The following is a 25,463-nucleotide window of genomic DNA, read 5'->3' as shown; positions in this document are numbered from 1 at the left end:
CCAGAACATTTACCACCCATCTAATAAGAGCTGTGAGAAATATTTTTAAAAAAACAAATCTTTAATATGTTTATCATATTCACTTTTTTAAAATATAAGGAAATTCTAATCTCATGAAGATCACAGCCCAGACTATGTTTTGTAAAGGATGAGTTTTAATTATTACACAGCGACAGTGCCTATCCATTTATAAGGTAGTAGGCAGAAAACAGTGATTTGAAAATTTATAATGTATTAGATACCATAACATAGAAAGACAGAGTATGTAGTCACATACATGGACAAATGTAGATTACATGAACAAAGCTATATATGACAAAAATGTGTAGTTTAAAAAAGCAAAAGAAAATGGAAACAGTATTCTTTAAGTCTTGGATGAAATCTTGGCCTCTTTCTGAGAATACGATCAAAACTCTGGACTCTTTACTGAGAAAAAGTATTTTTACAAATCTCTACAAAATGTACATTATTTTTCCCAATGTTCATGACTTTCTGAAGTCAGAATTCACAGTGTGAAATATAAGTGTTGCAGTAGTGGGGAAAGGAGGTAGATTTTAAGGAGGAAGAGTGAACTCAATACAAGGAAGCAGGAGAGCAGTTTGTATCCACATTTGAGAAATAGCAAAGAATCAAGTTGTGTTGAAATATGCATACACACAGTAGTGGTGTAAGACTGAAAAAGTATGTTGGAATTGGATACTGATATGTAGGAGTCAAGGAAAACCAGCATTAATAAGGTTTTGCGGAAAAAGATGAATACTCAAAATATGTCAGTTTTCAGATAAGGCCAGGAAGGGAGTTCGGCTAGGTATAGTGGGTCATGCTAGCAGTAAAGGTCTAAAGTATGCCCAATAAATGTTTCTAGACTGAACAAAAGCTTTAAGGGACAAAAGCATGAGAAGAGATTATCCCCCACAGAAGCACAGTATGACATTGGAGAGAAAGTGAGGAGAGATTAGAGGAATAATGTAAAACTGGAGAAGAGTAATAATGAGGCAAATTTTGATGCCACAGAGTTATGGAGAATTAATCAGCTCTATGATTTTAAATGGATTATAGTGTCATTTCCTACTAATGAAGCCATAATTTGTTCTTGTCATGGTTTCATGGAGTAAGATCTATGTAAATGGGGATGGGCTGGGTAGAGAAGCAGAGGAAGAGACTACAAATTGGTTAAATAAAATGTTAGTAAATTAGAATACATTTCTACCAGACCCGTCAAGTATGAAATTCACTTGTTAATTTGCCCATCATTGTTGATTAGATAATTAAGCAAATATTTGTTCAGTTCTTGGGAGTTGATTTATGTCAAGAAAAAGATGGCATGCTTCAGCATCTGACACCTAAAATACTGAGTCCAAAAGTGAACTGGTCAGATTATATGCTTGCAGTTTACTGTAGATTATTTAAAAAACAAAACTCAGGGTCCTGGGTGTGAGAGCATATGCCTGTAATCCATGCACTGGGGAGGCTGAGACAGGAGGATCACTGTGAGTTGGAGGCCAGCCTGGGCTACATAGTGAGTTCAAAGCCAGCCTAGAAGATTGGACTACATAGTGAGACCCTTTTAAATTTTATCTAAAAAGATAAAATTCAGTGCTGAGGAATCATTTATAAATTTCCCTAGAGAGGAACCATAATACATATAGTCATTATAAAATAGGCATGTTAATTCACAAGATTATTGGCCTAAATATTCAACATAATGTATATTTCATACATCATCTGAAAAACGTTCTTAATTTTAATAAATATATTACATCACTGTATCTTTATTCACTGCAAGCAACTGGCTAGATTACTACCTAAAATTTAGAAGTGACTTAATTCCAAGAATTTGCAGGAAAATAGTAAAATTAAATAAACAACCTTCTGTCAGTATAAAACAAATATGATGCTTGAAACTGATAGAGGGGACTTCATTAGACTACTGGAGCTTCATGTGATTTCATTCCATTTCAACAAACATAAAAGCTCCCTGTACACAGGATGCAATGTTAGTTAGCTCTGTTTGAGAGTTGGTGGGTATGTGGAGAGGAGAGAGGAAGGGAAGAAAGGAGGCTGATTTTCTGAACACAACCTGACAATTAGAAGTTTAATATGTATTACAACTTGATTAACTGGTAGACATGACAGAAGTCAACAATTCGTATACAAGGAAATATACGCGCGCGCACACACACACACACACACACACACACACATGGAGTCAGTGATTAAAAACCTGAATGAATCGAACAATTAAATTTTACCAGGGGAGGGAGAAAAGAATTATGTCCTGCTGGAATAGTTCTACAGAGTATGGGTAAGATAGCTATTTAGAAGAGAACTGAGAAAGAATGTCTGAATTCTGGTAGGGGCAGATTAGTGGATTAGTATATATTAGGTAGAGTAACAAGGTTAAGATGGTACAATGAATGTTAAAGGAAGAAAAAGACTGAAGTATAAGGATTCTTTTTAGGGATAGGTACATTAAATTAGACTGCAATGTCTTGGCTAGGACCTTTGATTAAATAGTACGTAGGCCATGATTTAAAAAATTTTGAGGAGGAAAATTATTCTGATTTGATAGGACTTTAATTATTAATCTTGCATAAGATTAGAGAGAACCTAGATAGGAAAACCAATTCAGAAGCTATGATAATGTCCACGATTAAGGTGAGAGCTTGGATAGGTAGCAGTAAGAATAAAAAAGATGACTATAAATATATTTTGAATATATTCTAAAGGTAAGGAGTCTGAAACAGAAAGCCTGGTAGTGCTTTATTTTTATACAAGAGCCTTTACTTGATCACTGTGTGTTGAGAGCATTTTAAATACACATATCAAAGACATTGACATGAATAGATTCTAAAATGTTTTCCTGTTCAGTTTCTGCTGGATGATCTTTATTCTAAAAATACTGATCATTTTGTATTGAAATTTCAACTCCAATGCAAAAGTAATGTAACCAGATTAACAAGAGGTTTGGTGACAACTTGAACATCAGACTAACTTAAGGCCTCAGCGGTGTCTCTCTCCTAGAGTGTTGTTGCTCCTTTCTTTTAGATTCTCTTACAAATGTTTTAGTAATGTCCTTTTCTGTTTAATAGTACCATTTTTTTGTAAGACAACAGAAATGTTTCCCCCTCCCCCATTAAAAAGTGAGCATGGCAAACAGCAAACACTTTCCTCTTTTCTGCCTAAAATTAGTGAAGCATTAGACTGTAGAAGTAATTTATTTACTAGAAATTCTCTGAACTAAGACATAGTACCCAAGTTTATTTGTTAAATAATCATCTTGGGACTAAGTCATCAATTACATTCATTTTTTCCGCATAATTATCTAATGGTAGGATTCTTGGTGCTTGGAAGTTAGGACTGGTTCATGATGGTCCTGGACTATCACCCCATAATTAGATAAGGAGCTATGGTGAGTCATCTGAGATCAAACAGTAGGGTGCTCCATTTGTGAGGTCTGGAAAGACAGGCTTAAACAGTATTGAGTGAGATCACTGGAGAGGGTGAGACTTAGAAACTAGTCATGTGAAATGGCATGTAAGAAACAGATATCCACTCCAGCCACTAAGGGCATATAACTACCTTGAGAAACTAGAATATTCTGAGGAAGATAAAAGAAGACCCTTGGCAATGCACTTGGGATAATTAAAAACCTTTCATATTTCCTATCTAAAACAGGATTCCCAAGAATGGACATCTATTCTAACATTGGTTAACAGCCTAATCTGGGAACTCTTCATCAAACACTACTGAAAGCCATAAACTTTTTCAAAAAAAAAGAAACATACTACTGTATGTTTAGACAGGCTGCTGAAACGTTAGAGGAATGGCAGGCCTCTAGGGCAGGTAAGTAATAAGAATCAATGAAAAGTTCCCTGGACTTAGGAAATATATGTGGTCCCAAATCCTCATATCCTACAACAAAAGAAGGCCTGGTAAAGTTTGAAGAATCCAACTTCAAGTCATGTGGAGAACTACATGAACTCATGCCAGATTTCTGACTGCACATTAGCAGTGAGACCAAAACATCTCTTCACATTGTGTCATAAAACAAGGTGTTTTACTCATAATTAGGAAAATCAAACTTGGTTGGAGCAACTAGCTGAGAGGAAGGTTTACAACGAAGATGACTCAGATAAACTAAGACCTCACTAGAGTGTGAACCTCACACACTACTACCATCACCACCACCACCATTACCACCACAAGAGTTTTTCTGTAAGTGACTTAATTTGGCTGAAGAAAGATAGGAAGTGAACATCAAATTGTATGAGAAAATGATGTTTGGAATTGGGATACCAAGTAGGTACGGAAGAATTAAACACAACTCGTTCAATCAAACCTTGGATTTTCAAAAGACATGATCACAGGGAATGATATAAATGGGTTTCCCTCATGTGATCAAAATGATTTCCATACTAAGCCTGGAGTGCTAGAGACTATATCAATTACTTCTAGTGTAAAAAGTGGCATGGTCAACAACTGTGATAAAAATATGCCCATAGAAGATCAAGAAGCTCAAGAAGACTTTAGCTATCTGGAAGTGGACTTAGAAAAAAAAGTTCATTAGACCATGTAAGGCAGACTATACAATTTCTAAATATAGACTGCAGTTGTAGGGCATCTTCCGAGATTTCTCAGGATTTAGACTAGAAACTCAGAAAAGGCAAAGGAGATGTCTTATGTTTCATCAGGAAGGAAAGAAACACACACACACACACACACACACACACACACACAACAAAACACAAAACAAAATTAGGCTCAGTATTGCCCCTTCAAAGTTACAGCAACCTCTCCCAGGAGAACCTGAAGAGGACAGGGAAGTTATTATCTGATGAGACACAGCAAAACTGAAAATAAACACTCTTCTCATCACGAACATATTAATGCTGCTTTTGTGGAATCAAGGACAAATACACAGTCTCCAGGCACCCATGGCCACCTTGAGGTCTGTGCTATGTCAATAAAAAAATCAGTGTCCCAAAAGAGAACCTTAAAAGTTGCACCTAAACTCTAACAGGATAAGAGTAAAGAGAACAGAGGTGAAGTGAATATTCTATTTGTATTTCCCTTACCCATGCTCGAAGAAGAGATCAATACTGTGTTTTTGAGAATACAATTTTTAAAGAGAAAAATGTAAAAGAAAAGGTTTCCCTAATGTCATTTCCCATTTTTTACTTATAATTTCCATCACCATCTCCCAAAGAAGAATCTTTCTAATAAGATGACCAATTGTTTTTCAGAGTTGCTACCAGGTCTAAATGCTCTGGTGAGTGGGTGAGAGAATCAGAGGAGTCTGGAATGATCTTAGATCTGACAAGACTAAGTGAATGCTCACTGGCAGAAAATACAGACTGTGGAGAACAAAGTGGTACAAAGAGGTTTTGTGTGACTGTACTTTGGTACTAAAGCTTTAGTTCTTTCCCTTAGAAAATCTTCAGCAAAACCTGTACCACTCAAATACTTCTAGCACAAGTAATTGGATAGGCTGGAGCATTGTGCTTATTTAGAAGCAAGTGATAATGCTAAACAAAAATAAATTTCCATTTCATTCATAAGGAAATGTAAACAGGTATTCTGTATGATTTACATGTGATAAAATATGTAAATATACATATTTACAGGATATCATGTACATAAACCATTATGACTCAATGTAAACATAAACCCGACATTCTACTACATGCTAATAAGACTGAAGGAAAAAGAACTGCATCATTTTATTTATCATCTTTATAGGTCGATCCGTATTCTCTTGACTCTTAAATGGCTTTTTAATGGCTTTTTTGAAGAATAAAGGTCAAGACCGACATAGTCAACTGCCACTATAATTAAAATCAATCTCATTCTAGAAATTATTTCCATTTTGAAACTGTTAAGATGGTGGCTTAAAAGAGAATACTAGAATGCTTTATGACTTAGACAGCCTTTTTGTGTTAATTTTTATTTGATCTTCACAAGAACTTTGTAAAATAGGATAGGCAAGGATACTATCTCCTTTTTACAGGTTAGAAAACTGAGGCTGTCTGAAATTAGCAGGCTTTCTTGAGATTACAAAAGTAATAACTATGAAATTGTAATCCAAGATTTATCACTCCAGTCTCAACATTTTCATTATGTATGAATATAACATGAATATAAATCAAGTGGAAATATCTTGAATTGTTTTAATGAAACTACATTCTGAGGAGTGGCTTATGAAACAGAAATTTGTTAAGTAATTTACTCTTAACAGGATTTCATTCCCAACAGGAAAGGGTTTAAATATGATTTTTAAGCATTACTTGAAAATAATTTGAATGTATCAAGAAAACAAAAAGTTCTGATTAAATTTTAATCAGAAAATTAGTTATCCTAATGTATGACACTGTATTTTCTTATTAATATAGGTCATTCTGCTTATCACATCAGTGAGCATTTCCTCAGAGAAACAACATTTCTGTTTTCCTTCTGAAGGGACCATAAATTCATTAATGAAATCCTGTGCAAATGATACACACTTATGACGAGAACTTCTCTGAACTCCAGAACTTTAAATTTTGTTCATATCTGAGTACAGGTAAAACCTAAACAAATCTACGTGGTGGCTTCTGTTACGAAAAGGTAACTCGTGGTGGTTGGTGTGGGCATATAGCCATCACTCATTTCCCTGCTGAAGCTTCCAAAAGGAAATACTTCAACAACAGAAGAACATTTCCATTTAGCAGTTAGTTTATGTGATCATTAACACAAAAATTTTTTGAAACATTGTCCTGTACCAGTAATATTAGAATCATTTGGCAATCATTATAGATGCCATGTAAACAAAAACAAAAAAGAAGCAAAAACAGTAACAAAAAATCCCAATGGAGACTTTCTACCAGTTCTCATGTGTATACTGCTAATGTTTTCATTTCTTCCACTTGCCCAAATCATTGTTTTTCAGAATGTAAAGAATAGTTAGTGGGTTAGGAAATCAATTATGCAGATCCCGATCAACAATTCTTAAAAAAAAAAAAAAAAATAAAAAAAAAAAAAAAAAACTGAATACAGTAGAAAATAATCAAAATTCATTGTATATAGTGTCAATAAAAACCACTTCATGGAACTTCGATTTCTGTCATATGTACATGTATGAAGACAATCATATATGTGTGCAAATGGATGTGTACTCATGAGCTAGTAGGAGTCATGTGACACAATTTAAACTTATTTTTCAATGTAGCATAAAAAAAATGAATAGCCTACATTGAACAGTTAAACCAGGATCAGTTAGTTTTCTTGTGGACAATGGCATTTCCTTCTAAGGAGCTGTAAGAGTGTCTTTTGTACCCAGGAAGCCTGGAAAATACATACCCAATCAAACCCAAACATACTAAACGATATTGGTCTTTAAATTTTAAGATCAAGCCAAATATTAATACATAAATACATTAATCCCACAGTAATATTTAAGACATTTAATAATGTTTTTAATAATGTGTACTTAACTGTGAAAGATTCATGACAGTCTTTCAGGTCTTAAAATTTTTTTTAAATGCCCAGAGAACGCACTTGGGTCAGTTTTGCTTTTCATGCCTTCTTGGGTTACAAAGTAGCAAAGGACAAAATCTTGATCTTGACACACTAAAAGTAAGCATTTACTTACATGAAACCTTTTCCTTTTTGTTCAATAACATCTAGGGAGAATTTTAACATTATTATCCTTTTAACCTGAAGTTGAAGCTATTTCGTACAATTTTTTGGAAGCTATTTTGAAAATGTTTATGGGAGAAATACTGGACTAGAAAGTAATATAAATTGATTGTGTTCTGAGAACATCTGTTTAAATTGGGATAGTGGGTTGAAACCAAGATTGTCTTTTTGAGCTTTCTTGGATTAGTTTGTAGAGCCCACATTCCTCTGCCTCACCAAGACCCCATGTGGCTACTACTGGAAGCTACTATTAGAAGTGATGATAAAACTACAGAAGAATTTGGGTACTAGAATAACTCTTCAGGAATCTTCTGGGTTACATTAAGTGTCAGGATGAAGACCAACCTTACAGTTTCAAATGGCCCTTGCCTTTTACAGTTTATTCTGAGTACTAAGAACTTTGCGTAATCACTTTGTATTTAGTTTATATAAATCACTAAAACAGGTTTTCACACAGAGTGGGTCCAGACTGGAATTATTAAAAATATATGGGCAATTGTTAGAAATGCAAATTCTGGGGTCCACAGTGACTACATTGAAATCCCTGGGAGTGGAGTCCATGACGTATTTTCACAGTTCTCCAGTGGATGCATATTCAAGTTTGAAAATAGGTACACTACAATACAAACTTTTTTTCTGTGCTCAGAGCCAAACTACAATTACTACTTAAGTAGTATAAACAGACAGCATTATTTGGCTTTGCACTTCTCTTCAATGTTTTGCTGCCTGACTCTTCCCAACTGTTAAGCAGGTTTTGTTGTTTTTTTTATTGTTGTTGTTTTTGAAACAGGATCTTGCTATGTAGTTCAGGCTGGCCTTTAACTTGTGGTGATACTCCTGCCTCAGCCTGAAGAGTGCTGGGATTACAGGCACGTGCCACCATGTCCAGCTAGCAGTTTTCAATTTATATAAGCAAAATTATCAGATGATAAGCACTTATTTTGGTAATTCTAAAATCAATAAACTTATATCAACATTTTTGATTTTTAAAATACCATGGTGAGAGCGATGATGAAATTAACCAAAAAGAAAAAGTTAGGGGAGATTTGTGGATTTCCATTTTTCTCTTGGATGATTAGGTGCCTTTCAATGCTAGAACTGGTTCCATTAGCCCGTACTGTAAACCATAAAGCACAGTGTGCAGTCAAGTGATTATTCAATAAGTGTTTAAGAGACTGAAAATATATATATATATCCCTAATATATATATCCTAAGAACTAAGGGTTGTAGTTCAGTGGCAGAATGAATGCTTCACATGTGAGACCCTAGGTTCTATCCCAAGCAACAAAAAATGCATGTATGTGCCGGGGGGTATCTTTTTAAATGTTATAAAATACAATCATAATGGAACAACTAGTTAATTCAGACACTAAATACATGAATACAAATACAAAACATTCACTTCTGTTCCAAAATACTGGATATGAATGGCTTTTTAAAATCTTCATTAAATGTAGTGCTAGTTTTCACTGTCTATAAACTTTCAACAGTCTGATACAGGAAGAAATTCAATGAAACTCAGACTCAAAGTTTAATTTTAATCCTGACAGCTGACAATCTTCACACTAGGCACATAAAGCAGGGCTTGTTTCAGCATTTGAGGAATATGAGCAATTAGATACACTTTGCAGTTATCAGGAACATGCTTGAGATTTTTAAAAATAAAAATTACTTTTTAAAATAGGTAATGTGTTCATATGCTCCCATATCTTTTTCTACCTGTATCCTTCTGAATGTCTTTGACCTATATAAGCATGATACAAATTTTTTTACTTACACTTACACACACACACACACACACACACACACACACAACTGCCTTTACAATATGTTTTGGTGAGCTTTCCATTTTAAAGCATTTATATATGCTGCTTCACTGTATTTAAGAGTTATATATGGGGTATTGGTCAGTTATATAAAGGGTCAGTCTCTCAAACACTCAGCTGTAGAGTGCTTATCAAGCATGTACTCAGTACTGCATTTGAACCCCAGCATCATAAAGAAAAAAAATTCTACAGAAGAAATAAATGTATTAAAATATAGTTGCCACCAGTGGATAAGTTGGCTTTTCCCAACATTTTTAATTATAAACAACCCTACAACACATGCATTTTTTAGGTGGCACGTCACATATACATGAATATTACTTGTAAGATAAGTTTCTAGAAGTACACTCAGTGGGTTGAAGGACATATGTATTTTCACCTTGATAAAAAAAAGAAATTTTCCAAACTGCTTTCTAATCTTTTTAAGAGTTTAGGTTACTATGAAGAATGACTGTACTTAATTCCCTATTCACTTACCAAGACTTATTTTTTTCAGCTTTGGTTATATAGGAGATGAAAAATTCTATCCCTTTGTGGTTTATTTTTCATTTTCTTTTCAGTGAACTGACTTTTCATATACTTTCTCCACTTACCGATTTTTTTTCAGATGGACCTGTACCAATAGTCTATATATTAAAGAAATTAGTCCTCTGCTTTTGTTTACTGTGACTTTTGTTATACAGAATGTTTTCATTTTTATGTAACTGAATTTAATTGATGTATTCTATATAACTTCTAGATTTTATATCACACTTGCTACTCTAAAAAAGAACAAACACATTTTTCCACCCAGGTGAAAATAATTTTGCTACAAAGACTAATGTATGGAACTAATTAATTTTCTAAATTGCTTATTTAGTTTTTACAAAGATTGTTTATTGAATACATTACTTCTTCACTGCTAGGCAATGCCACATTTACTCGAATATATCCCCATTCTGTATTTGTTTTACCGATGAAGTTCTCAAGTTTATTCCATTTATTGGTTCATATTTATATGCCTAGACAATTGTTTTAATGACAATTTTACAATGTGGTTTTGTAAGTGGTAGTTTCTTCCTTCCCTGTTCCTCATATTTCCTTTTACGAAATTTTCCATTTCTGTACTGTTCTTTATAATCTTTCAGATAAAATAAAAAACACTTCCGATAAAAGAAAAATCTAGCAATATTTTGATTGAGATTATGTTGAAATATCTTTAAGTAAATTTAGGGAGCTTCAATGTTTGATATTGAAATTTCTTATCTAAAAATATTGTATGCCTTTCCAATTATTCAATTTTCTTTTATGGCATATGGAAAAAAATATATATATACATATAGTTTATTGCCAGGTATTTTTAAATTATTGTTTTGTTTTGTTGTTGTTGTTGTTGTTTTGAGATAGGGTCTCACTATGTAGTTGAGACTAACCTGGAACTCACTACGTAATCCAGGCTGGTCTCGAACTCACAGCGATCCTCCTGCCTTAGCCTTCCGAGTGCTAGGATTACAGGCGTGTGCCACCATGCCCGGCCTTTAAATTGGTAATGAGTCATTTTTTCATTAATTTTGTATATTTTTGTTTACATCTAGAGCAGCTAATTTCATGGCATTTTAAATTTGTACTGAGTCATCTTACTAAATTCCCTTATTACACTTTCACCTGATTCTCTATTTTTTTAATCAGATACACAATCATATCATCCACAAGATCTGATCTCTTTATTTCCTTCTGTTTTTAGGTTTCTTTCCTCCTTCTGCCTGTTCTTTTCCTGTATTTTGAGAGTAATCATATCTTCCTTTCTTATAAGAGTTGAAAAACTCACTAAAACTCCTATCAAGTAAATTTAAATGAATATAAAATTATTTCTAGTAATCTATGGCTATATTACAAAACTCCTAGCCCATGAAATTTACTGCCACAAGTAGTTAAAATAAAACATCACAGTTAGACTTCAAATGAAACCACTTTGTGGCCAGCAAACACAACTGTAGTTGTGTATGATGAGAAAGTGGTGATCCCCTCATATGGTTTGAAGAATGAACTAACAATCATGGAATCGTAAAAGAAATTTCCTCCCATTAGAAAAATGATAATTGGTCATAGACATTGCCCCATATTTTCCCCATCAAATTAGCCAGTAAAAGGGATAGTATTAAAACTTTCTAGGTCTAACATTGATTCATATGCTACTTATAGACAACAACATATTTTAACTTGCTATTGATACATTTCACACTTTATCTTACTACCTGTTCTCTATAAGCAAAGTATTAGTGATTTTCTCCTCCAAAATCTGCAATAGTTTCAAACTAGTAGATTAATTAGAAATTTGGCTTATAATTTTCAGGAAAATCAAGAGAACCCTATACAAGATGTACCTAAGAACACATTTACCTCCATATGTAAGTATGATCTATAAACATTGTTAAACTCTTCTAACCTATATGGTGCATGAAATAAAATCTAGCCATTTCTGGAACACTGTAATATACTGTGTTCTAAAACGCTGTTTCAATATAAGATAGCTGAAAAATTAAATAATGTATTATTGTACTTTGCTTTAAAAATTCTGGGGAATTCACTTGTGCCCTGTCCTTCTGTTTGTCTTAACCTTCTAGCTTATTAAGATCTCTAGGAATGGAATATCTTATAGTCTTAACCATAAAATTACTGCCTCAAATCTTGGCTTCAAGGCTGGAGCAGTGTGGAATTGACTGACAGCCAAGTGGAATATACATGAAGCAAAGGAGACTACAATCACTCAAAGGCCCATTTTATTAAATGCTTTGAAAATGAGGTCACAGAACCTTCAATTTATGATATAGTGCAGGAAGCAGAAGATTCGTGGCAGTCTGCATGAGGACTTATTTTGAGGGTTTGTGTTGGCCTAGGGAAAAAAGGGGAATAGAAAAACCAGAAAATACTGAGATCATAATGGAGATACATGCTTCTGCCCAAATACGTAAGTGGAGAAAATGAATTTTTTCCTTTAAGGCTAACTGAAAAACTAAATTATTTCTATAAAACAAAAACTGTGATTTATGCATAATTTATATACACTATTAACAAAAATTTTTTCTTTGAAGTATACTTTTACATTAGATAAAAGAAGCTTTCATCTCACGTGACTACATGAATTTTCTATTCAATACAGTCACAACCAATAATCCAAAGTTACTCTAACATTTTTCCTTTTGTAAGACACACAGTTCAGCTACTTTCAATATAATCATTTTTTATAAATATGAGGAAATCCTCCAAGTACTGACATTAAAAAATCTGAGACATACTGTGAGGTGAAAAAAAGCAAGACAGTATTTTTGTTACTGCTGTGTGAAAAAAAAATATTCTGTTTGTATATTCATACAATATTTCTAGAATGAAACTTAAAAGAATTTGGTAATGCTGGTTGCTTCTAAGGAAGAGAATTCAGGAACAAGGGTGAGAGAGATTAAATATGTACTTTCTTATACCTTTTGAATGCATATAATTAATGAGTATAAGTATAATTTATGTATATAATTAATTCAAATACTGAAATTAATAGAAATTTTAAAGTAAAACAGTCATTGATAACACACCAGCAAAGGAATAAGCAGAAAAAATGAATTTCTGAGAGGCTAAACACATCCATCTTCTTAGAAAAAGCATTCCCATTTACCAAATTTATAAACATGTAAACCCAAGGATAAAGAAGAGCATCTACAATTCCTAAATGAATCCTTAGCTTTCTATAATTATATAAGTTAAGCTAAACTCTACGACAGCAGATAGACATCTAAATTTTTTTCCAACTAAATTACAATACATTAATCTAAAGGAAATGGATAATACTAATTTCAACATACATTTTTTTTTTTAGTGTCTCTTGGTGGGACCTAGTTTTAGCAAAAGTGCTTTAATATATATAATTACTAAATGTAGATACATGCAGCTGTTAAAATTAATTTCATATCAGTCTTAAATGTATAATGTAAACTTACTTATCAAGGAGTAAAATAACTATCTGGTTATATGAATACAAAGGGTACCCCCCCTGGGAGACTAAATGAAGCTCCTTAAAGTAAACTGCTAATTATTATATAGTCAGGTACAAAATCAACTGTGTGGTGATGAGCACAGAAGAAGTCACTAACCACATTTGCAAATTTTTTATTTCAAGTGCAAATTGTGTTTAAGTTCCAAAATTCTAAAATTCTTTAAATGATATGATTATACAGAAAAATAATCTGAACTATATTTGTTTTTCAAATAAAAAACACATGTAGGAAAACATTATGGGTATATAGTTAGAAGAAGAAGAAAAGTGTAGGAGATCAGTTTTGACTATAGCCAAATTATTTAGCATAATGTCCATGTGCTACTGAGATAACAATAAGAAGATCCCTATCATTTATTTAATGAAGTGTACAACATTTATTCTATTGCAATTTAGCTGAACTCATATTCAGTAAGGATCTAACAAAAATATTATATAATCTTTCTGAAAATTTTTACTTAATTTTGTCAGCAGAAAATTCCTTTTCATGTGTGTGTGTACTTATATAAACAAAAATGTGTGTGTGTGTGTGTGTATAAACTTTATAAAACCACAGACTCTTACTGATCAAATAAAAGATTAAATATAGTAAGTGAAAAGAGCAGTAGTACTTTGGCTAAATCTGCATAGTGGTAGAGTGTACCATAATATACCCATCATATAAAATTGAATGTTATCTCTGTAATCTTTTTAAAAACAACGATATTCTTCTATGTACCTTGAAAATGGAAAATTCACAATGCCGAAGCCAAAAATGAAATGCTAAAGCATCTTTATGTAAAATGGTTTCACTTAAAGTTATAAAACTAAAATGAGTCATATGCTCAATTCCATATCCTATTAATGATTAAAAGATATTTTTAAGAGCTAGGGATTTAGCTCAGTGGTTCCACCACCTTCCTTGCAAGCGCAAGGATCAGAGTTCGATCCCCAGTACCACTCCACAAAAAGATACTTCTAGTATAAAGGCATAGTTCTAAATTTCACACAATATTTCAAGTGCTAATCTTTTATTTCTCTTAGTAATGGTTTTTATTTCAAATCTTCAACTTTCTTCATTAACATACCCTGATAATCTATTTGCACATTAAGGTAAACCTTTCTTTGTGGCAGAAAATTATTTAGTATTTTTAAACAGAAGTACTTATAGCGGCAAATCAAATAGGAGTCAACACAATTACTTTGAGAACCCTAGCAGGAATCTTTGTTAGCAAAGAGTTGAATAAAGGTGTTTAGTTGCTATTCCCAAGTATTCAAACCTTACTAGTTTCACATAAACTCAATGAATTGACTACTCACTCCAGTTACTCCTGGACTCTTAAGGAATGGCCCGGGAGAGGAAACCCTTCAGAAGGGAAACCTTTCTTATATTAAAAGCAGTTAATACTCAAGTCCCTCTTATAAAATGTTATATTAGTTTTATTTAACAGTAAATATCTTCCCTTGTACTTTAAACCATCTCTCAATTACATGTAATAATTGATACAATCTAAACGGTAGGTAAGCAGCTATGTTATATCATTCAGGGAAGATAAGAAAAAGAAACCAGTGAATGTTCAATACAGAGACAATTTTATAGCAGTCTCAGATTGGTTGAATCCATTGATATGACACTCATGGGTGGAGAGGGCTGACAGTATTATTTCCAGTCACAAATTCTGGCTGTAATATAGGTTACTCCTATACAATCAGTTGCATCAGTAATGCTATATAGCGTGAACAACAGAGAACAGGAAGAAAAACTGAACTTCTATGGCCTAGTTTAGCTCAATGTTTAGAAAGGAAAGACCTGCATCTTGACCAACAAGTTGGCAAGAGTGTGTGCATATGCATTTTATGGTTCCATAGTGAATGAAGAAGATATGACATCAAGCAAATTCCTTGTTTTTTGGGGGGTGGTTGTTTTTATTTTTGTTTTGTACCAGGGATTGAACTTGAGTCCTTGAGCTTGCAAGGCAGGCAGGTGAACCACTGAGCTAAATCCCCACTGCACTAAATCCCTAGCCCCACAAACTCCTTTTAATGATCCGGCACTACTAAGAAATACTCGTTTTTAAGAGTTGAAACAACCAAATACCTACTGATTTTCTAACATTTGGAAAGAAAAGGATGGTAGGAAATCTTCAGTAGTACTTAAACCTTGTTAAATTCAGTAACGTGAAAATGTAAACTAAGAATCACAAACTCACTGATAATTTAGCCGATACAAATCTTTAGTATTATGGCAAGGGAGCTCTAAATTAAATATATGTTTTGGTAATTAAACACAAGGTAATACAATGAACACTGGCAAAGATATATTTAGGTGTGTATTGCCATATGGGCTTTAATGAGGGTACTTTATGATTTTTCCATAAAAAAGTTATCTTTTTAATTTAGTGTTATACTTCTTTTGTTGAAAAGGAAATATTATTGAAAAAGGAAAATCTTGCAACCATTTCAGATCTTTCATCCTTAATAAAACAAACCTCAAATATGACACTTTTAAGGGTAAATACATATAACTGGTAGAATGAGTTGATATTTTTAAATGTTTTCAACTATTCCCAGTTACTATAATTCAATTCTTTTATGCATATAATAAAATATAATGAATATAATTAAATGAATAAAAAACATATCAATTTGTGTTTTGGACAACTTCAGGAGTGATGCTACCTTTCATATACTATATAGAAAAGCAAAGGATATTCTTTATCTAAAAATTTACCCTGTTAGTGTTTGCAACTATATTAACTGTAATAACCCTAAATCCAGTTTCTGAGGATGTTTAATAGGTAACAAAAAAAATTCAGTGTGAAGGCAGTGGGAGTGGCTGGAGAAGGCGAGGAAGAAAAGACGGGGCGCGGAGGATGGTATGGTAACATGAGGGTGAGGAAAACAGAAAACACATTTTCCCTGTTATTTTAGTTTTCCTAAGGCCCTAATAAACGTCAAGTATTTTCCTTTTCAGTGAAAATGACTTTATAGGTCGCCTTTATTAGGAATGCTATAATATAGTGGCAGCTTTTTCTACCTGTTCTCTTTTGGGGGGGCTAAAGATATAGTCATTTTTATATCTAGGATATTTCATAACAATTATGACTTTTAAAGACAAGGGGAAATAGGGCAATCATTTAATCTAACCTCTTATTTTTTGATAGGGGAACTGAGATCCAGAGAGGCTCTGCTTTATGAGTGGCAGTTCTCTTTACATTCTAATTTATATAAACATGCTGACATGACTGAAAGATTTAGACATATTACATATGATATCATGAAAAGCAAGAGATAAGTACACATAAGAACCCTTGAAAAGTATAAAGAAGAAATTTCAAAAAGGAACATTCTTTTCAGAACAGCTAGTTACCAATTCTGATGTGTGGCGGTCCAGCCGTCACAGACGAACGTCTCCTGAGTTGGGGAGTGAGGATTGAGAAAGGAAAGAACACTCAAGCCTGAGTGGAGACCAAGAGGAGTCTGCCTTATTTTACAGAAACAGCTCTTTTTAAAGGCATATCAACAGGAAGCACCAAGCAATTATCTTTATCTTATGCAAAGACCAGATTTCCTGACTCCTACAGATAACATGAGATCTTTGGCTACCTCCCATCACAGGGTCAAAGAACAAACAAGTTTAACAAAATCCTTGAAAGTCCTGGAAAAGGAACAAATGTTACATAGATTGTATCAATGCCTTAATTGTAGAAGAAGTTATTTTTCAAATGTCAAACATGGGCCATGACTGGCCCCCACACTGATGTTAGTATGAAATACTGAAATAAATGGATTTAAAAATGGATAGCAGAAAAGGTACTAATTGATGAAAATATGAACATAGGTAATCACTACATATATACAAAGCATATTCAGATTACTTACTAAGTATATCTAGCATGTTGAAGAAAACACATAAAATGAAAACTATGAAAGCTCTCATATTATTTTCTCCCAATTTTATTTCCACCTTATTTTATTTTATGGTAAGAAAGGGTGTATCTACTTCATTTAAATGCTTAGCACCTTTGCATACGAAATATCTAGAAAATCATTTCAACTTTGGTTTAAAAGATCATTTTCCCTTATAGACTTAGTTGAGGTGAAAAAGGGAAGTGTGGTTGACAGATTTTGATGATATCAAATTCTGCACAACTTTCTGTGTTTATTTCTGACATCACTTAAACACGTTAAAACACCTTTTGTAAAAGTAGATATTGACATTTAAAATTTTTAAATTCATATATATAGGTACATCCCCAACACATTATTTGCTCATAGCTATGACCAGAGTTAGCACAAATATTTCTTATGTGAATCACCTGTATTACTGATTCTCAAAGCATCTCTCTGATAAAATGTAACATGGGTTTCACATAGTGCAGATGTGAATTTTTTTATTGTACTATTTAAATATTGATTTCAATACATATTAAAAAACAAGTACACATGGTTTTCTATGTTAAAATGAGTTTGTTTAAAGGGTATTAAATAAGTAATAGTACAGATGAATGTGAATACAGCAAAACTCAAATGACTTAAGGTTTGGAAAATACTGCTCTACATAATGTAACTTCTCTGGGGATGAGCTGACAAAAATACTAATAATAAAAGAAGTGAACATTCAAAATAAACTATATTTTATTCTCCATTTTACTGACTGCCTTTTATAAAGTAAGCATGATACCAAAATAAGTTCGTTCAGTAGAGATTGAAAGTATTTTAAAGAGTATCACTGAAGAAATTGTATTAAAATCAGTAATTTAGTGAGTAAAACTCACCTAACTTCTCATTACTAATGAAAGCTTCCTAATTCACTTAATTGGGGAATATACAATTAGTAAAATTCTGCATAATACTAAGTGTATTAAACTCTACTAGAGGTTTAATACATTCTGACTCCAGTCTCATCTCTGTGGTTCTTTTCTTTTCACAGAGGAAAAATGCACACTAGCAGCTACCAAGAAACTAAATTCAGCAAATAAAACCTCAAAATACTTACTGTTGCTGGGGAGGCTCGAGTTGTGTGTGTCACTGAGTGACCAGAATTCTCCATTGAATTGCCAATCAGGTAGGTTCCTCCAGAGCTGCTGATGAGTTGTCCTCCAGTGACGCCCATCTGAATCCCACCAGTTCCCACCATACTGTGGGAGGAGACCACGGTGGTCACCTGTGCAGAACTTCCTTGAGTATCAAAATAATTCCCTCCAGTGTTTTGGCTGTACATCTGTGTTTCTGTGTAAGGATAAGTTGTTGTTCGGCTTTAGAAGAAGAAAAAAAGGAGAAATTCACTATTTTATTCATACCATCTGATAAATTTTCTTCACTATAAATATATATAGAATATATCATTTAGCTTAGCTTTTGGAACATGGTATATGTTGCATTTTTGTTTGGAACTTCATTCTCAAAAATAGTCAAATTTACTTTCTGAATTAAAGGGATATTCTTTTAATTAGTATCTATTTCAACTCACCTCTGTTCTTTCAGTGTTCTGCCCTCTACAGGTGACTACCTCTAGTGCATAAATAAACTCAGGTCACTTCCCTTAAAGAAACCTTGCTGAGCAACCTAGTCACTTCTTTATAAAACCTGCAAATCCCTGCTTTAGAAAAGCTGAGATTTGCAATAATTGGGGCCTGACAAGTCAGCTACTTTAGTGTGGACAATAAGGCTCCACGGAGGTTTTGCTCCAAAAGGATCTTGAGCTAAAACACTTTATTCATCTCTGGCTCCAAATCTCTCTCTAGTATTCCCTCTCCTTTCACACTCAAGCTTCTCCTTTATGATATGACTATGTTCCCTATTCACATCCTCCCTTTCTGCTTCCCAACAATGAAGTACAACTTCTGCCCTTAGCCTTTCATGGACACTGCTCTTAATAATGTCACTTCTGACCAAATCTAAATACCAAGCTAAAAGGCTCCTGTCAGCTCTCATCTTTTGTAACCTCTCTGCAGTGTGACACTGCTGACCAATCCATGTTGCCCTTTCCCTCCTTTTTCTAATGATTAAGCTTATTTGATTTTATTTTTAATTTTCAATTTGCTACAGTTTACATTAAGATAGTCTTTAAACTCTATTAAAAACTCACAAGAAGTTAAAACATACAAAAATACAAACGTGTAGTAATGCAAAACATACTTTTACCTTAAAAATTCAAATACCAAATTAAAATTCCAAGTTCTTGCTGTTCTCGTTAACTTCATACTCCAGAGGTAGCCACTCTTGACAGTTTGGTGCATATTTTCAGATTTTTCAGTCATTCCCTGTTCTTACATGAAGTCTCTCTTCCTCTCTCTGTCCCTTCTCCCTCCCTCTCTCCATGCCCCCCAGGTTCCACGGCATTTCATTTCCACTCTTACATTCTTATTATTTATTATATTTTCTGAATTTTTCCTTTCTTCTCTTTATTTTAATTTAGATCACAGACCTTCACCAAATACTTTACTACAACATACGTGTGCTGATACTAAATAATTACAGAGGATGATATCTCTGCAATCTCATTCTATACTCCCCTCTCAGCAGAACAATAGCACCATCCTCAGTTCTGGAAATTAATCCTGATTATTCTCTCATTCAGAATGACATGAGCTACCAAGTCCTGTCAATTTTATCCTCTGAATAAAATTCAAAATTCTCCAACTTTCCTTTCCATCCTCATACTTGCTGCCTTAATTCATAATGTTCCCTATTATAATTGCCTTCTAATTGCTTTCCCCCCCTTTAATCAGGCTCTCTTCCAACTTACCTCCAACTCTGCTGCCAGAGAGTTTTCTACAATGCAAATGTGAAAAGGGAAGCTTTGTTTAAAAATCTTCCCATGATGGTCTCTTACTTTCAAAATTTTCCTTTACCTTCAGGAAAAGTTCACAACCTTTGACAACTGGAAGCATCAGAGGCTGGTGGCTATTTATTCTCAGGAGCTGTTACTGACCATATTCTGAAACACTTTCTTTTTTACTACCACTTGACCATTTTGCTCACCTACTCAAAGTGGCATTTTTCTCTTACTTCTCTGCTTTCCTGTACATGACTTCCTCTGCATGGAAGGCTGCATTTCATTTCAACTCCCTTCCTTTGTGCTAATCATCCCTAAACTCTGGGTTTAAATTCCTTACCTCAGAATTATTTGCTGCATCCTTTATCTTCCATAGCCACTCCTTGTGGGACTATTATATTTTGTTATCTGTACTTTCCTAACACACCTTGCATTTCCGAAATGTCTACATATTCCCATGAAATCACATTTTATTCCCATCTTTAATTTCAACACTTAATATATTTGCTGATATATACTAGGCACACTAAATTAAAATATAATTCTATTTAAAGTATACTGGACATAGTAGCCAATTTTATAAAATTCTTGAACACAAATCTTTTGATAATTTGTTAACACATAAGAAACTATCCTAACCTTTCCAATTATGTTTATGTATAATTTAAAACAGACCATTTAACCCATTACAACACTTGCAATTTATAACATAATCTTTAATAAGATAAACAGGATTAGAAATTATCCCAAACTAAGTAAAATTACTCCTCTCCAGTTTTGTACTGGTGACAGAAACAACTCTACCGAGAGCATTCTTTTCACATACAGAAAATATAGAATTCTTGTTTATCATTACTACATTTCTGAACTGGAAATCTCATTTGTTAAATAAAAGATATGCTGATTATAAATTTAGAGGAATTAGGTCATTTTCGTTCACATAAAATGAATATAACAGTGGTCCCACTTAACTGTGCTTAGAGTAACACAATATGATGTTGGTATTTAAGTAGAGTCAAATAAATTCTACAAATACATACAGAACAGTCAATACTTCGACAAATGCAGGATATGAGGCTAGCTTTCTCTATAACAGTCCAAGGAGGTAAACATAACCTTGAGTAGTAAGTCAGTTTGTCAAATAAAAATAGCTTATGTTCACTTATCATTTACTAAGTACCGCGTTTAAATTTTCTGACAACTCTTTGAGAGGTAGTTAAAATTCCTATCTCAGACACAAGCTAAATAACTAAAATTTGGATAAATTAAGAAGCTCAGTCCAAAGCTCACAGCTGAGGAATCAAGGACTTGGAATCTGAACTTAACTGTGCTCTCAACTGCTGCATCACCTAATGAGAATTTAACATTTTATGTATGTCAATGAGCTATATGAATAACTAGTAAAGACCAGTCCTAAGCGGTAACAGAAGGGCCATATTAACTTTCTGTTGCTTTGGGGGATTTCCTTACACCACATCTCACTGTTTATTCTCACCACAGTACTCTCCCTATTACCCAAAACAGGATTCGGATGATGTACTTGCAAAGGTAAAGAAGGACAGAGGGAAAAGGCAAAGCCGTTTCAGAGGCTACTGCATTTACCATCATAAAACTTGACCGTGGAAGTTGCTACTTGCATCATAAGAGAAACATCCCAAGGGATTTAAATCAACCCATGTTTCAAGCATGCTCTCTTTATATAATTAGTTCTTAATGGACAATAGTAATACAAATGCATCCAGATGTAAAATCTCAAGTCAGTATGAAAATATGATAGCAAAATGGAAGCCACTTTAATTTTCTACACTTACTTCCAGTTGAGTATGACTCATAAGTTAGAAAATAATCAAAGAACAAAAGAAAATGACTACAGAATATTCCTAATCTATAAAATATCACCATTACCCCCGTTCATCAATTGTAACCCACAGTACTGTGAAGAAGGCTTGGCTATTGTACAAACACTGGAGTAAGGATGGGGAATTTCAAAGGGGTTAAAAAGAGAATTATTTTAGAAAGAAGTATCGTGTATTGTCTGAATTTGGTTCTGATGACAACATACTTGCAATGGCAATGGAGACTTTTAAGCACCCGGTTGAATAACAGAGGCAGAGCATCATCATATCCTTAGTCATTGTTCTTTCAAATCAGTAGACAAGCATTAACCCATTTGATGGAGTCCCTGGAGCAAAAGCCATGCACAAATAAGTCCTAAAATTTTTTCTATGTCTGCATGTTTTAAGATCTTGAATAAAATAGATCTTTTATAAAAGGGAAGAGAGGGAGGAGTAAGAAAGAAAAGGGGATGAAAAAATAATTAAGGTATGTTATGTACATGTACTAACTCCCCAAGAGGAATGTAATCATGATGTATTGCAAATATGTACTAATAAAAAATACTGAGGACATTTTAAATGGAAGTGGCAATAGACCACCGGAAAAAAACTTCTTAGTTACTAGAAACTAATTCTGATACCTCAAATCAGCTTGTTTTTCATATTGTATACACTGAATACATCATTCATATGAGTTATTGCTTGCACACTATTTTCCCCCAGAAATTTCTAAAACATATGCTCCAGAAAAATCACTCAATTTTTGGCACATAAGAATGCAGGCAGCTATTTCTGGGCTGTGCATTCCTGAAATAGCTAAATTCTCAAGCAATTTTGTACAGATTTAAAAGATGCTGCTGTGTTCATTTTGCTTTTTCTGTATTGATTGCCACAGACCACATCATGAAAATCATGTGTCATATTCTTTCTAAACTAGGAGAATCCTTCTCATTGCTCTCTGCATGTATCCAGTAATGAATGTGAATACTCAGATACATGTATACTTGCGGACAAAAGCTTCTCAAGGGCTGACACTATTATAAGGATATTGTAAATGTCAGGACTCTGATCCATTTAATTATTTTAGTGCTGTTTGTATCCCCTCATGCCCTAGCATATAGCTTGACTAAGCATGACCCTGAATATCGTCTGCTTGTTTATTCACTAGAATTATTATGCCAATTTACTGTAGCTGTAAACAATTTTTCTGTTTTCTTTAGTGTCTAGTGTCTTATCCTAAAGTCGAAATATACAATATTTCTAAATTATGTTTTATATTTTACCAAAATTTTGAACTTCTTCCCACCAACAAACTTACCACTATAAAATCTTAGCAACAGTAAAAAAGTGATAAATTATGGTTTGTAAATTTCACACAATAAATTGTATTATGGTGAGAAAATTCAGTAACTGATTATTCTTATATTAGTACAATATTTTATTGTCTTCAGGCTGCTCTATAGGCATTATTTGAAGAAATATTTACTCAGCATCTATTTTGGCACCAACAATAAAAGGAACAAAAGCATGGCCTCTACTTTCATAAGGGTTATATAACTTAAGGGATAATTGGGTAAATACAAGAAAGGAAATAAGAAGCTTTTAGATGACATAAAAGGAAAATTAGAACAGCAAAGCTGAAAAAATGGGAAGAACACAGTAGATGCATAGTCAAGGAATGTTATCCATGAAGGATAAATATTTAGGTTGAGAATGAATGAAATGGATTCATCCATACAGAAAATTAGAAGATTGCATCAGGAAAAGCATGCAAAAATTCTCATAACACAAGGAAAAGCCACAGGTATTTAAGAAAAGGTCCTGGTATTTAAGAAAAAAATTAGAAGTCTGGAGTATTCTTGATATAACAAAGGAGAAGGCTGTTAGAACTAAATGACATTAAAGGATAAGTAGGTAAACAGTAAACACGAAGGCAGTGTAAACAAATGTTTGTTAAATAGGAGAGGACCATACAATCAATTTCAACAGGTTACAGCATTTTTAAAAGATCAGAAAAGATTACAAAATATCAGAGCATACTATTACACAGTGAAAATAAGAAATATTTTTTAGGATTTTGGGTTATCACAAATAAAGATTATAAAATGTATGTTTAACTTTCTTACTGGTAGATTAAAAAGCCTGATAGTTATTGTTAGAGAATATGGCAAGAAGTTTGGATTTTGTTTTAGGTTGGAACAGGGTAAAGACATAGTTGGATGAGGAGGTAGGAAAATTCTTGAATTCTCTAACTGCAAGCTGAGACACACAGGAAATAGCATACTGGTAAAAAAAGGAGTGGAAAACTAGACCCCAGGCTGTTGTAGGTCATGTAATATAATTCTATGACTTGTTGATTAAATATAATGATAAGAAATGATCTTATTGGCAAGTGCTTGTATGATAATATATATCTGATTGGACTAGGTTGAGGAAATAAGTAAAAGAAGACAGCATGAACACATTTTTTAAAAATTTTAAGAAAATATGAAAGCATACAAGGAGCATTTTAGAACCATGAAAAATTATTAGGGGATGAAGTAAATCATACAGGCTAGGAACTATTAACCCACTTTTACAGATGGGGAAAGGAATTGTGGGAGGCAGAAACACCTTCTCTGAGGGAAACACCCACAGGACAATGATGAAGAAAGCCTGGAACTCAGGTCTGGATACCTCTCAGTTCTGTGCTCTTTCTGTTGCTTCATGCTACCTTTTCGTTTTTACAAAAAGATAAAGGTACATACTGCCAAACTGGATGTATAGGGAAATAGTAAGTTAAATTTTTCTTAGAAATCTTCTATGATTGAGAAAGGGAAATGTTTCTTTTGTTAACAAAGTAAAAACTGGCCCTACATTTCTGCTTTTGTTTTCATTTCAAATCTTGCATGTACAATTATTCCTCGGTTTTTTGAGAACTCTAATAAAGACTTATTTCTTGCTGTAGAATTTTCTTACATCTTCCTAAAATTTCCCATAAAGCTATGTTCCTTGCTAAAAAACACATCTACCAACTGGACAGAAAAATTCAGCTAAGATTCAAACAGTATAAAGAAGGGTGAGTACTCTTCTCAATATTTCATTGCTTTCTAAATTCCTGTCAGTGTTAAGGGATAGCATACATTTTTCCCATTTAAATTTAATTATTAATTTTAAAATGTGGGATAGATAAGCAAGTGAAACATGCTCCAGTTGAACAGAAACCCAGAAGACAGAGCAGAGTCTGTTTCTTCTCTAACCACTTTATTCTCTGAGTCTTTCAGTCTACTCCAGAACTTAGGGCATAGCCAGAAAACCAGTAATTAATTGACTTGGTCAACAGATAACTATTAAACTTGTT

General features: G+C 33.4%; 1 protein-coding gene across 4 annotated transcripts in view; it reads right to left on the bottom strand.

Annotated features, from left to right (window-relative positions):
- Positions 1 to 25,463, bottom strand: part of Rfx3 (regulatory factor X3) — a 264,034-nt gene that overhangs the window by 81,576 nt on the left and 156,995 nt on the right. For all 4 annotated transcript variants that reach the window (XR_002025914.2, XM_010640114.2, XM_010640117.2 and 1 more), the window contains exon 4: positions 18,507 to 18,765. Coding sequence is in view for 3 of the 4 variants with exons in the window: in XM_010640114.2 (XP_010638416.1) it covers positions 18,507 to 18,765 (259 nt within the window). In the remaining variant the exon portion in view is untranslated. The remainder of the gene's footprint in view (positions 1 to 18,506; positions 18,766 to 25,463) is intronic.

This window comes from Fukomys damarensis, unplaced genomic scaffold, assembly GCF_012274545.1.
Source record: "Fukomys damarensis isolate Sample0158 unplaced genomic scaffold, DMR_v1.0_HiC HiC_scaffold_31, whole genome shotgun sequence".
Taxonomy (NCBI): domain Eukaryota; kingdom Metazoa; phylum Chordata; class Mammalia; order Rodentia; family Bathyergidae; genus Fukomys; species Fukomys damarensis.
This window is presented reverse-complemented; position numbering and strand designations above follow the sequence as displayed.